Source organism: Tyto alba, unplaced genomic scaffold (genome assembly GCF_018691265.1).
Source record: "Tyto alba isolate M040663 unplaced genomic scaffold, T.alba_DEE_v4.0 Super-Scaffold_7, whole genome shotgun sequence".
Lineage (NCBI taxonomy): Eukaryota > Metazoa > Chordata > Aves > Strigiformes > Tytonidae > Tyto > Tyto alba.
Window position 1 is genome coordinate 2,536,153 of NW_024881328.1, and position 14,242 is coordinate 2,550,394.

The 14,242-nt window shown below is 35.9% G+C and overlaps 1 protein-coding gene across 1 annotated transcript in view; it reads left to right on the forward strand.

The window, feature by feature from the left end:
* NEB (nebulin) overlaps positions 1 to 14,242 on the forward strand; it is a 131,809-nt gene that overhangs the window by 94,736 nt on the left and 22,831 nt on the right. The window contains exons 112-127 of the mRNA XM_042808539.1: positions 282 to 386; positions 2,361 to 2,465; positions 2,638 to 2,745; positions 3,961 to 4,065; positions 4,710 to 4,814; positions 4,944 to 5,048; positions 5,630 to 5,734; positions 5,848 to 5,958; positions 6,440 to 6,550; positions 7,020 to 7,121; positions 7,246 to 7,344; positions 7,982 to 8,080; positions 11,208 to 11,318; positions 11,465 to 11,569; positions 12,366 to 12,470; positions 13,755 to 13,859. Of these exons, the coding sequence (XP_042664473.1) occupies positions 282 to 386; positions 2,361 to 2,465; positions 2,638 to 2,745; positions 3,961 to 4,065; positions 4,710 to 4,814; positions 4,944 to 5,048; positions 5,630 to 5,734; positions 5,848 to 5,958; positions 6,440 to 6,550; positions 7,020 to 7,121; positions 7,246 to 7,344; positions 7,982 to 8,080; positions 11,208 to 11,318; positions 11,465 to 11,569; positions 12,366 to 12,470; positions 13,755 to 13,859 (1,686 nt within the window). The remainder of the gene's footprint in view (positions 1 to 281; positions 387 to 2,360; positions 2,466 to 2,637; positions 2,746 to 3,960; positions 4,066 to 4,709; positions 4,815 to 4,943; positions 5,049 to 5,629; positions 5,735 to 5,847; positions 5,959 to 6,439; positions 6,551 to 7,019; positions 7,122 to 7,245; positions 7,345 to 7,981; positions 8,081 to 11,207; positions 11,319 to 11,464; positions 11,570 to 12,365; positions 12,471 to 13,754; positions 13,860 to 14,242) is intronic.

Consider the following 14,242-nt stretch of genomic DNA (forward strand, 5'->3'; position numbering starts at 1 on the left):
ATTTTTTATTACCTCTCTTTTAATGACCTTTACAAACATTATCCTCTTACCCCCCTAAAAATATTTTTGCAATTTTCTAATTGGGATAGTATGGAAATCTTTTAATATGTGCTCTTCACATTCTTAATTACATAGATGTAAGCTGTATGCACATCTAAATGAATACATACAGTACCTTGCCTAAATCTCTCCACTCTCAAAGTGTTTGGGATCTAGAGCTGTGGTGTTGTTTGTGGTGTTCACAAGTCTCTTTTGTGCTTCGCTGCCATTTGCATGAACAGAAAAAATATAAATCCTTTGCCAAGATGCTCCTGCAACATGGATGTAATGAAATTCTGAGGCCAGATATGCTGGCAGCACTCTACAATACGTACTTATGGAGCCAGGTAATATGAAGAACTGCTGCTGTAGGAAACATTATATATACAATTCAGCTGCTTAGACTTCTAATATTTAATGCTTGGGAGTTCTCCACATTTCTACAGATATCAGACTCTACATTTTTGTCGATGTGCTTAATGCTGGCTATGATAAAATATTTTCAAAAACAGAGTATCTGAAACAATATTTACTGTAACTTGGACTTCACGCAGCTCAGGCTGATCTTGCCTATATTTTCTCCTTTTGTTACAAATAATTGTTATATAAACACCTATATAACATTTCACATACATACATAAAGAGCAATTTTTCATACATTTAAAATACTGTATATTAGCTATTCCTGGTATTTACCTAACCAAATTCTCATTCTGCTGTCATTTCTGGGACTGACCACCCCTCATAACACAAGTCCCTTAATTCAGTATAAACATGATGAAGTAATTTGTTGAGTCGATTACAACATTTATCTACCTCTCTGCCTGAGAATGGTGTCAGATTGTGCCTAGATACAGACCAGAGTCATGTCTCACTTCTGAGTGCTCTTAGGAGTGGTGTAGGTGCACAGGTCTGTAGTAATCATGTTTTTATCAATTTCTTTCACTACTTACTGCTTTTGAGCAAGGCTAGCAAAGCAGTCCTCATGCAGTCACATCATACAGTTTATTTAAAAAAACATACTCCGTCCTTTTGCCAGTTCTAATGAGAATCAGAAGGTAGAAAGTAAGTGTGATTCATCTGTTTGTTCATACAGAATAAAGAGCCTAACTTAGTTATATTTCTGGTGATATAAAAGAAAGCCCGTAATGTCTGTGATATTAGTGTGAAGAATTTATTTTCCACATTCTACCTTCATTTAATCTGGATTCCACCATATATATGTTGGTTGTGCCAGTTGGATGAAAATGTGGCTTATTGAATAACTGAGACATATTTATTTCTGCTCTGAAATCACAGCTGCTAGCAGTAACCATACTCTTTTCGATGGTAAAAATGATTCGTGATGGGGCCAGATGAAACCAGCATGCAACATTTAAATTATAAAGTGGAAATGCAACAGTAGAAAACAAATACATGAGAGGAAGAGGGGTGTTCTTCTTTGTTACTATTAGCACAGTTAATAAAATTCTTCAGTAATAAGGTACTGAAAGTCTTTGCTAGATATTTTTGTTATTTTTTTCCATGGATTTCTATTATCTCATCACAAACTCCTTGCAGGTAAGTTTGAGTACGTTTGATGAAAAAGAAAAAGCGCTGTGCCTGACCTGCATGTTCATCTGAGTTGACTTCATGTTACGATTTGTTGTTTGTATGTAATTTTTTGTGTTTTGTCTGTCGTAATTCTGTTGTAAAAGCATGGTTTTATTTCCTGATGCAAGATAGATCCTGAAAGTTCTTTTTAAAAAATGTGTTCTGACCTCTCCCACCTGTCCTCAAGCTGTCTGCAATGAATTATCATTCTTGGTATACACTCTTTTCTCACTGAATTCTGTGAAAACACAGGTTTAGGCTCCTGAGTAGGACAAGATGATCTTTAAGAAAGAAATTATCAAGATACAAATTATGCTATCAAAGCCTTTAAAATAGGCTGGCACTATGTTATATTCATATATGAATGTTTTTGTCTTCTACTGTGTAAGATGTTTTACATTTCTCTTAATTTGATAAAAGTGATATATTATCCAGTTCTGAATTTTAAAAGTCACTGATCTGCCAAGATTGCTTTTTTAGCTCAGTCTCGAAGATTTAGGATAGAAGTGAAGATTTTACACTGAGGTAATAAATGTAAAACTAATCACACAGATAGGCAGCCTCTTGGGCAAATTAGGGGTTTGCAAAGTTTAGCTTATTGTGTGTGTTGAGCTTTCAGTGGCTTTGGTGGAAGAATTTTGCAATTTTATGTATGAATATAAATATACCTCCTGAAGGTGTTTTGTCTTGGTTTGTGTGGTTAACACTCACTCTTTCCCAATCACCAGGTTGAATACAAAAAGGACTATGAAAAGAAGAAAGACAAGTATACTACAGTTGTGGATACTCCAGAGCACTTAAGGACTACAAAAGTCAACAAACAGATCAGTGATGTAAGTGTGGTCCCTCCCTTTCAAACGTACCTCCTCCTCTGAATCCTGACCTTTGAAGTGTGATAATTAACAATATGGCATTTTTGGTAGTCCATTATAAAATGTTTCTCATCTTGACTTTTTCTAACTGACACAAAGAATGTAAAGAAATATCTGTAATTTGTATCTTCAGATTATTTACAAGTTGGAATACAACAAAGCGAAGCCTAGAGGCTATACTACAATCCATGATACACCTATGTTATTGCATGTGCGCAAGGTCAAGGACAGAATAAGTGATGTAAGTAAATTATCCTTGGTTTTTGTATCAAAAAGACATATAATTAACTTTCTACTTTGATATGCAGTACATTTAACTCAGACGTAGCCCTGTTACTGAAAATAGCTTCTTGTTAGAGTGTATTGGTTTTCTTTGCATGTAAAACTCCATACGTACTTAATGCTTTTTCAAAAAACACAATAGAGTATGAAAGTGTTCAGGAAGTTTTTTTGTGTAACGTTCTTCTGTAGATCTTGGAATATTTTTGCTGGGGTAGAGCAGCCCTCACTAGTAATAAGAGCCATGAGATGGAATGGGTATCTAATTAAAGCATGGGTTTATTTCTGGGTTTTCTTCCTTTACTGGCTAGTGGCTTTTCTGGAGACTTGAATAAGGTACTTAATACATTACTGTATTTATTAATTTCTTTTATGGATATTGTGAATATGTAAGGTAAGTATACTGATCTAAAATAAACGTGTGTTTTGATTATGGGGCAATGGAAAGCTAAAAAGAAGAGAGAGAAAGGAAGATGAAGTGAATAGAATAATACCATAGGATTTGGGAGTCCTGGTCCTAATTCCCCCTCCTACTCTAGGCTTTCTCTCTGACCTTTGTATTGGTGTTCCTTAGACATCCATAAATAAAATGAGGATAGTAGCACTTCTGTAACTCAGTATAGGACTGTGAGAATAAGTAGCATGAAAGTCATTCAGATGCTACATGGATTATCTATATAATGAGTAAATCTGGGAGTAAAAAATAACCGTATTCTCCAGATACTAACATGGATCATTAAGAAACAGCAATGTTCAAAAGCGATCTGTGAATTGAAGTACGTTTTGTTTTGGTTCCGAACTGAGTGCTGAATTTCAGATTCTATAAAGGAATTTTCAGAAAGCTTTGAATGTGCCTATCAGAAGATAAGTTTCTTTAAAGCATTTCTATTAGGTGCAGAAAAATAGCAACAGGCAGAATTGCTGTTCATGTGTAGCTTTTATTGAACTTTAGTCTGTGCATCATGGTGTGTTACACCTGCTGTGTTTTCTATTTAAAGAGGACTGCTGCTGAAGAGGACACTTCTTTCAGGCAGATGGTTGATACCAAGTTGTTTTTCTTCTGTTACGATTTTATCTTGACAGGAGCAATTTTTAATATTATGTTTTTCATACTTTGATGCTTTTCTTATTGATGATATTATTTTTGTAAATGTTTTTTATGTTTGTCTGTCTATAGCTGAAGTACAAAGAAGTGTATGAGAGGAACAAATCTCACTGCAATGTCATAGCAGATTCAGTTCATATTAAGACTCCAAGGCATGCTTACAAGCTAAACAGCAACGTGAGTTCAGTTTTATTCAAACTTTAATTTTATAATATGTTTGGGACTGGCAGTGGAGACCATGAGAAATTATTTTCAGTTCCAGTGAAATTTTTTGAGCTTGGACATTGCTTCTAATTTTTATGCTGCTTGAATAAATTTTATTTTAATTTATTTCGTACTAAAGTGCTTACTCTTGCAAGTTGTCCTTGAGGTCCTTGTATGCCACCCATCTGCTGTTCTTCTGGTCCTCCTCTGTTTTACTGAGAGAGACATCACTGTCTCAGAAATTCTCTGTGATGATGTTCTTGCAGATAAAGTAAGCAGTCTGCGGGAATCTCTCCCATGTTGTCTATTATTGGTGGCCCAACATCCACTTTAATAGGCAAGGAGCTGAAAGCTCTCACCTTCTTCAAAGTCATGACATCTTTTCAGTCATTTGTATTCATTTCTGCACCTAGCAGTGGAAAAACTAGAGTAAATGGACTCCCACTGGATTGTACAGGGTTCAGGGGAAAGCCCTAGTCTGATGCAGATGCACTTTCTTACCTCTTCTCTCTTTAATTGGTACAGACCGAAAGAGAATTTGCATTTCTGTGAATGTCTTGTGTAAAGTACACAACTTCCAGTTAACTTCTTTTTTCTTGTTGTTTCACTGTAAACAGCTGGATTATAAGAAGAAATATGAAGCGGCGAAGGCTCATTGGCACTGGATTGCTGATAGGCCTGACTTTATTCAAGCAGCCAAGTCATCTCTGCAACAGAGTGATGTAAGAAAATCAGAACAAACTGCTTACTCCCTTTCCCCACATCTCTCATGTTCAGAATTTAAAAAAAAAAAAAAAAAATTTAGATGATTTGAGACTCTCTTCATTTATATATTATTTTTTTCCCCGCAGTATGAGTACAAGCTGGACCGGGAATTCCTAAAGGGATGCAAACTCTCTGTCACAGATGATAAAAACACAGTATTGGCCTTAAATAATGCCATCTTGGCAAGCGATGTAAGTACTTGAACACTCACTTTTTTTGTTCTACTAGAACTTTACTTACTACATAAACTATTGGAAATATGATTGGGTTAAGAATGCAGCTTTGAAAAGTTATTCTCAGTTTCACTTCATTATTTGATTTGACTTGTTCATTTCATTAACAAATTGGCAAATTCTGAATATATTTGGTCTTCCAAATGTCGCTGGCCTAGTTAATGGGTTGAAGAAATATTCAAGTTAACATTGCCTGAACACCCTAGACATTTGGTAGATCTCTGCATTCCTTTTATTGAAATGAAAGTATTTTGTAGAGAAAACAACAAAAAAAGCTGCAGGTATAAGTTGTATAACACCAAGTATCTTTAATAATTGCTAACAATACGTTAATATTCAAAATTCAATATATTAATAAGATTCCTAGTGAGAGCTATAGAAATATATAGACTGAAATGAATTTATCTTGGAAAATATCAAAATATGAGATTTCCTGCAAACTTTTGCCCTAACAAGCAGGCACAACTATAGTAATTTATTTTTAAATTGCCACAAGACAAGACACACATTGCTTAAAATTAATCTTTTCTTCCTGCTAGATAAAATACAAAGAGAAGCACAACAAAGCTCGAGGAACGTACCTTGTTGTTCCGGATACACCTCAGATCCTCCTGGCAAAGAATGTCAGCTCTCTTGTATCTGAGGTAAAACATCCGAGAGTTATTTGTTCATTTTAAGTACATTCTTTAATTAAGGGGGGTGGGGGGAGTGCTGCTTGCATCGCTGTTTTTTACCTAGTTTTATTCTGTGCTTTCAGAACAAATACAAAGAACATAGCAAGAAGCAGCTTCCACACGGATCTTACACAACCCTGCCAGAAACACGAGACACTGCTCATGTGAAGGAGGTGACCAAGAATGTCAGTGAGGTAAGTAACTAGTGTAATAACATTGTAATATAAGATTGTTACCTACTGCCTTTAATCGATTAGACTGTTGCATGCTTTAGTATACATGCCACTGAGTCTCATCATAAAATGCTCAAGGAATCAGAAAACGTTTATTCCTACCAGAACAAGACTTTAACAAAGAGCTAAACACATTTTATTGGGAATCCGTTGAAATGCTCTGGAGAAAAGTGATGGGCTGGAGTGCTAACGGGTGCCCTTAATTCAGATTTTATTTTTCATAGGACACAATTTAAACAGAAATCATTGTCTCCAAATAGCAAGATTTTGTAATCTAAAGTATAAAACACAACAAACAAGCTGGAGACTGTACATTTTGAGTCTGAGGAGACTGCATTTTATCTGTCTTAGCAGTTTCAGTGAGCTTATTTCCAAGTTTCAGTAGCATTTACCCCCATGTGAAATGAAAAAAAACGCACATGACCCTTTTTGCTCTTAACAGACGAACTATAAAAAGAAGTTTGTGAAGGAGAAAGGCAGGTCTGATTATTCTGTCATGCTGGAGCCTCCCGAAGTGAAACATGCCATGGAAGTTGCTAAAAAACAGAGTACAGTAAGTTTGTCTTGTCTTTTCATGAATCATGTAGCTTGTGTAAGCAAATTCACTCGAAGTCAGCTGGCAAAAACAAAAGTTCACATACTTCTGGATTTTCTCCCAGCTTCCATGTCTAAATCTGAATGATAAAGGTGCATATATTTACAAATGTAAAATTGCACTGAAATAAAGGATTTATTTGAAAATCGTACTTCTACTTAATGACATGGTAGGATTTAAAATAATATAGTTCAAATCACGTCTAATATTTTTTTCCGTTCCTTCAAATACAGACAGAATTGCACATGCTTATTTCTTCATTTGTAGACAACTTGCAAAAACAGATTCCCAAATCCATTCCTTGTGAAATTACTTTAAAAAAACCCAAACACGCACTTTCCCAGCAACATTGCCATGCCCTTATTAGGTATATTTCTCATGAACATATCTCAGTAATTTTCTTTCCTCTGTCTATCATCGTGGATAGATTGAATACAAGAAAGATGCCAAGACAAAGCTCCACTACACACCTATTGCAGATCGACCAGATATTAAGAAAGCAACTCAGGCTGCCAAGTTAATTAGTGATGTAAGTGTTTTAAGTCTTCTATATAATTCTTTAGCAGTAATTTTGCTATTAAAAACAGTGTCAGTAAAATAATTAAAATGGAATGTCATCACTGCTAAACTATACGGGGTTTTTTGTTTGTTAGATTGAATATAAAAAGCGTGGAGAAGCTGGCATTGGCGTAACCATGCTGGGACGTCCAGATATTGAGCTGGCAAAGGAGGTGTCCAAGCTAACTAGCCAGGTAATAATAACAAGTTGGTGCAACTTTGAAGCAGCAAGAGAAATGAGACATGATATTAACTTATAAAGTAATATTAATATTATAACTGAAATAGTTTCTAGATTTGGGAATAAGGGAATATTTTAAAGGGAATGTGTTAAAGTAAAAAATTAAATCCCAATGCAAGGTTTTTCTTTGTTAAATAAACTTTTCTACTCACTTACTAAATGTCGGTAATGGAGAATCTCCTTAAAGTGATACCATGACAAGTTGTTTTAAATACTAAGGCTGAAGGGTTAGCCATGTTTTCTTTTTTTAGCTCTTCTGTGTATTTAATTTAAAAGAAGCAGCCTTTTACCTAACTCTTAATATCCATCCTTTATGAGATGGACATTCACTTTCTTTCAGCCACTTTCCTTCTACTTTGTGCCTTTAAAAGAATCTTCTGTTTTGAAGTTAGTGTGTTCTATTAATAGAGGCTTGCTTACTTTTATACAATGGTCACGTTCTCCGATCAGTCTGAAGCACATGCTTGCTATTTTCCGTGACAATGTTTCCCACCAGGACCTCAGTTCAACTTGGTTCTTTCTCACCACCTCTTGCTTTAATCCTGTAATTGTTTTCCTTTCTGATCTTGCTTTCTTGCTACGCATTATAGGCAGAATACCTCAAACGACATATGAGAGGGCATGGAGCTGCATCTTATGATACCCCATGGATGAGAACCTTTAAGAAAGCTAATATGCTAAGTAGTCATGTAAGATAATTTTAAGTGACACATCTGGGAATGCCATTTTTATGCATCTGTCTCTTGCTTGTGTATCATGTTACAATTCCAAGCTGTTAAAGGGTTTATGATGCACCAGTTGCACTGGATCTTCTCGTGCCAAAGGCGTTGAATGTAGCAAAACTTGTGAGACTGCTCAGTTAGATGTGACCTTCTGTTTTTTTTTCTTCTTCTGGAAAGACAGTGCATGGGAATTCTGTGGGTGGGGAATTTGTCTGTTTCAGAAACACCACAGGAAGCTTGAAAAGTTACTATGTACTTCATAATGGTTTTGGAACTTCTAGTGTTTTTAATAGAAGTTTCCAGTGCACTCATGCAATGTGAAAAACTCATATTTTTCACCCAAAAAGCCATATAAGCCTGAGTTGGTTTTTCTGAAACTGTGCAAAAAATGGAAATACATGTGTGTGACAAGCCCCGAGCAGTCATGCCGGTAATTTTCAGTGAACAGTCATACCATATGCATAACATTCACACTAGAACTTCATTTCAACTATTCTAACTTCGATTTAAACTTCATTTCAACTATTCTGTTTAGGTTGTGCTGGAATGGCATAGCGGAAGCGGAGCATATGACTGAAACAGCCCCAGAGCCTCTGGGAAGTGTACCCTGTAGTGATTTGAGGGCACATAGATTCTTACCTTGCTTGCCATCTCAAAACCTTCGGAAAACAGAATGATGATGACTGCATAGCAGTTTTTGAAGCAGCATCAGACAGATCGGTGCCATTTCAGTTTTACACATGTATTTCCGAATGGAAAAAAAAGGGGGATTGCAGTTTTTCCATGTCTCGCCATGACCGCTGCACGTAACCGTCGCATGTTTGAATGTCAGCCACTGGGTTTGTCAGGAAAACCGAGAATCTTTTTGGTGGAACCAAGGATCTTAAACCGAACAATTGAACTACAAGAAAAAGAAGAAATTACATTTATTCCCATTCAGTGATAATGAGATCCTCCTCTTCCATGCTTTTGCTTCACTGCTAGCCGGTTCTCTCTCAGTCTTATAAACATGCTTTGATGAGATTATTTCATTTCTGAGAGAAAATTAACTATTTTAGAGGATGCAAAGAATATTTGGCATAATACTTAACTTTTTTTTTGTCTCTTAGGCATTACTTCTCATAAACTTCTCCTTTATGTCTGCTTTGTTTACCTGCTTGCCTTTTTTTAGTTGGATTTCATCTGCCTGTCTGGCATGCTTGCTTTTAATTCTGCATGGATATTTTAGTGGCATTTCTTCTGGGGTTAAAAAATGAACTCCTTGGCATGATGGTCTGATCTTGATTATTTGTTGCATAGCTTGCAAAACTTAACAGATTCTAGTATGCTGCTTCTTGTTTTAAATTTTTGTGAGGTCAGAACCAATACTGATGCCTTTATGTCAAAAACAATAATAGTCTTTGTTTGCTTACAGCAGCTATATAATTTGTGGATTTGCCTGTTTCACTGCCTGTTTTATCTGAATGTCGGCGTATTTTGCGATGAACTGTGCGTGAACCATATGGTGCTCTACGGACAAGGAGATGACAGTGAATTCAAAGTGTAAAATGTGATTGTGGAATGTGATTTAATTCTGCATTCAGTCATCTCTATTTTTTTACTCATATAAAGTTATCTATTTACATTTCTGTAATTGTCATTAAAAAAACTCCCCTAGCATGAGTCAGCTGTTCCTCAACTTGGTTATCAGTTCTTCAGCATTTTGTTTCTTTCATTTAAATTTTCACGTAAATATTGCTTGAGAAATCAGTCTTTTTTCTGAAGAACTGTTATTCCTTTTCCTCATCAAAGTCGTTTATTTTTGCATGCTTTTTGTAAGTATTATCTTGGTCCTGAACAACATCAAATTCTTTCAGAAAGACTGGTGATGTTTATTTAGTTCTTGTTCTTTAGACCAGGGATGGGGGTTGCTTATTTAGTATAAAATATCTCCAAGGAAATGTGGATTGATAAACAGAAAGAAATGTTGCCTCACTTGTTTCCAGACTAGGCAGAATACTACTACAGGGAAGACATGAGAAATCCTCAGAATTTTTCTACTGATGTTTACTCTGATGGTGATAAGCATACGTGCTAACTCTGGGATCCATTTAGATAAGCCAGAACTTAATCTTTAATACTTCGAGTTTTGCTTGCTCTCTTCAGTAACTCTTCTGAAACAATTTTTGCATTTCTGATAGCGAAGAAATAAAACCAAAATATTCCTAATGGATCTGTCCCCTTTTGTAGGTTTACAAGAATTAGTGAGGAATTGGCCTTTAGCTGCACCTGCAGCAGTGGATGGGGCAAGTCATGATGGAGGATGGACTTGCCCTCATTTAAGTCATTGTCAAAACTCTTATTTCTTTCAACATTTCTGTGCCTCCAGCCTGGGTCTGCTGGGCTGTTACGGCTTATATCGCTGTGGTTTACCTTGCTGATGCTAATGTGGCTTGGAAGTGTTACTAAGCCTCCTGCATAATCTAATTCCTAGTAATTCATTGTATCACTATTCTGTTTGTGATCATTAGCACCATTCTTCATCTGTTCTTCTGCATTAGCATCATTCTTCATCTGATTTATACAGAACACAATATATGTATAGAAGTATATATAAGAGTATTTGATATATGGACATCTTCAGTGCTCCTATGTCTTGAGGTAGTTTTAAAAGCTCTTATTTCTCCAAGTATGTAAAAAGTTCTTTTAAATACTCTTTATATTTGTGACAGTTTTTGTCTCTTTGTGACATAGGGTGTCTTTTATCTGTGCACAGTTCCCATCAAGTGAAAAATTCTTCATCTCTAAGGGTCAGAATTTAGCTGTATTTTGTCAACATAATTCTCTTGACTATGTCTGTTATTTTTACAATGAGGAAATGCAACCTGCGCACTGAATGAAAAATTGCAAGTGATATTTTATAAATACAGATGTGGATTTTCTTTCCATGTCAGGTCATCCTTAAAATAGCCTTTATTCCAGTGGATGCCTTCAAGCTACTACATTTTTGTTCTTCTTCTTACCATCAGCATTGAAGTAGGGTCTCTTTGCCTTCTGCAGCCAAACAAGTGCATACTCAAGAACAGTTGTAACACCTGGTTCTTTTTTCATTTAGGTGAAATACAAGGAGAATTTTTCCAAAGAGATGGGTAAAAAGCCAAAGTATGATTTAAAGGAAGCTAAAATCTACAAGACCATGAAAGATGCTCACAACATGGCTAGTGAGGTATGTTTACTTACGGTTTTCCCTTCAGGAAATTAAGTTTCAGCTTTCTTTAATGAAGACCTCCTTTATGGTATTAATAAGTTCAACATCACGGCTTTTTTTATTAGCAGTCTCCTTTTCTGATGTTTGTCCTTTCTTCCCTGCAGGTGAAATACAAGGCAGATTTAAAGAAACTTCATAAGCCTGTCACAGACATGTCTGAGTCGCTGATCATGAACCATGTCCTGAGTACAAGCCAACTCGCCAGTGCTGTAAGCTCATTAACTAATCCCAGATCCATTTGATTTCTCCATTACTATTGATTCCATTCTGAGTTGATCTCTGCTAACTATTTCTGTAACAATTACTCCCTGCCCTGTGTTATTGTTCATGGGACATCACTTGGTAGTGATCTCTTCCTCTACTTTCTAATGATTATTTCCTAGTTAACTAGCAACTTTGCCACATTTGTCCTCTGGGAAGTAAAGTCTTTATTAGCTGTAGAACTGCTAATATTTTAAATCCTCTAATAACTTTCAGTGGATTGATTCTTTATTACATTTTAACAGATTGCATTAGACTAACAAATCCCATTTTCTTCCTTTTTTACTTTTTTTCTTTACTTTTCACTATATTTACAGTTTTTATTTTTGTCTGTTTTTTTTCATTTCATGCATATGTTTAACATCCCCTTGTTGCAGATGTACAGAATTATGCCTAACAAAATACTTGATAATTTTACTGAGAAAAAACAAAAGTCATTATTGCCCAGTACAGTCTTTTCATGTATCCACTGTGTTTTCTTTTTTCTTTTTCTTTTTTTTCTAATCCTGACTTTGAAAAAAATCTTTTTATCAGTCAAAATGATCAAAAAAAGATAACTGTTCACCCACATCTTTAGAAGTGATATCTGATACTGGGAGTTAAACTTCTTGGTTTTGTTTTGCTTTTTGTATTTCTAATTTCTCTTTGATGTTCCATTGAAGTGTTGCTTTGGTTTGACCTAAGAAGTAAATTTGCTGAGGGATTTTTTTTTTATTGAGATGATTTTTGACACCTTCCCTTCAGTACCAGTACAAGAAGCAATATGAGAAGAGTAAGGGTCACTACCATGTGGTGCCAGATAACCTTGAACAGGTTCATCTAAGGGAGGCATCAGAACTTCAGAGCCACGTAAGTTGTTCATGTGTTTCTCATTAACCCCACTCACTGAGTACTCCACCACTGAAGTCATTCTAGCAAATTCTCCAGTATATAACAACCTCTGTGCCGATCTGCTTTATAAACACTGCACACCTGAGTAAACAAGTCAGTGAGAAATATTTGCACATTTGCAAGATTAGAATGCATATAAAGTATCTGTATGATTTCTTCACCTTTGGGTAGATCTCAAAGTTACTTTTGTCTGTTGTATATGGATCTTTTTACACAGTGTAATACATTTATCAGGGTGATTTTGTCTATAGAAGAAAGGACCTGATAATCACAGAAACTGGAAGTTGAAAGGAGTTGCTGCTGACAGTATATTTTCAGCTGCTTTATCCGTTCTAGCCTCAAGTGGTACAAAGGAGAGCTCTGCCATTCTTTTTCTGCATCAGAATTGCTTTAACCAAAGCAATTCCTACTGTTGCTATGAAATGTGTCTGACAGTTTTTCCCTCTGGAATACAGCAAATGGTGAATCATTCCAGAGAAATTCCTACGCTGATTTGCTCTCTAGTCCTCTCTATCCCAGGTTCTAGCGTGGGTATTTGGTGACTGTAAGACAAGAGGGAAGTTGCTGCCAGAACACAAAGGGCCATAGTTACTGTTCTGCTGCATAGCATGCAAGAGCAAGAAGGTTACATAGCAAAGGACTGTAAGAAAATGGTTGTTAATCAGTTTGTAGTTGAAGTCATTACTTGTTGCTCCAGTTTGAGATCAGGATCTTTCTCAGCCAAAGACATAGCATTACTTCACGCAGCAGTCTGTAAATTGATGCCCTGAAGGCTGGGTGCTATAACTTGAAGCAAAAATATCTCCATCCTTGTGGATATTGTACTTCCTGGACACTCATGCCCAGAATTAGCAAGTTGCTAAGCTGCAGCTCTTCAAGCCCTGCCGCTAACACTCCAGCAGTCCATTAACATGTAACTGGGTGAACTCAGCCAGGGTTATAAGCAGTCAGAGCGCCTTCAAGTCAGGTTTCTACAGTTAGCTGCCTTCCTCTTGTGAGCAGTAAATTCTTGAAATCTGAGCTGACACTGCAACAGGAAATAAACCAGTAGAATTTTAGGCCACACACATTTTGCTCCAAGTCTGACCTTGGATTCTACGTTTTATGGTCAATAATATGGATTTCAGGAAGGTAAACAGTATTAGAAATTCATATTTTACCACAGATCTGTTGACTAAAGTAGGCACATACTAGTCGATTCTTTGATTATTTAGGAGGATAACTTCTTTTTTTTCTTCTCAGGTGAAATACAGAGAAAAGTATGAGAAGGAAAAAGGAAAACCTATGTTGGACTTTGAAACCCCAACATACCTTACTGCAAAGGAATCTCAGCTTATGCAGAGTGAGGTACGGTTAAAATCAGTACTGATGGACTAAAAAACTTTAAAATTTACTTTTTTATAGTTCAGCTTTCACAGTGATTTAGACAGGAAGTTATACTTGCACCTTGTGTATGCTGGTAGACTGAAAAATTGTAGCTATATCACATTTCTTTATATTGATTATGAAAAACTACATTTTAAATTCATGAAGCTTTCCCATGTCACTATATGTATATTATCTGTAATTTTTCATCAAGAAGCTATCAGTAAATGAAGCTTAAGCAGGTCATCAGGTCTTTAGAAAAATGTAATAGGAAATAAATTTCACTTAAAGTTTTGCAACATGAGAATATTATGTGTGTCAGTTATCACAGTCCACAGAAACGACACTGGTTATTTTCACCTCAG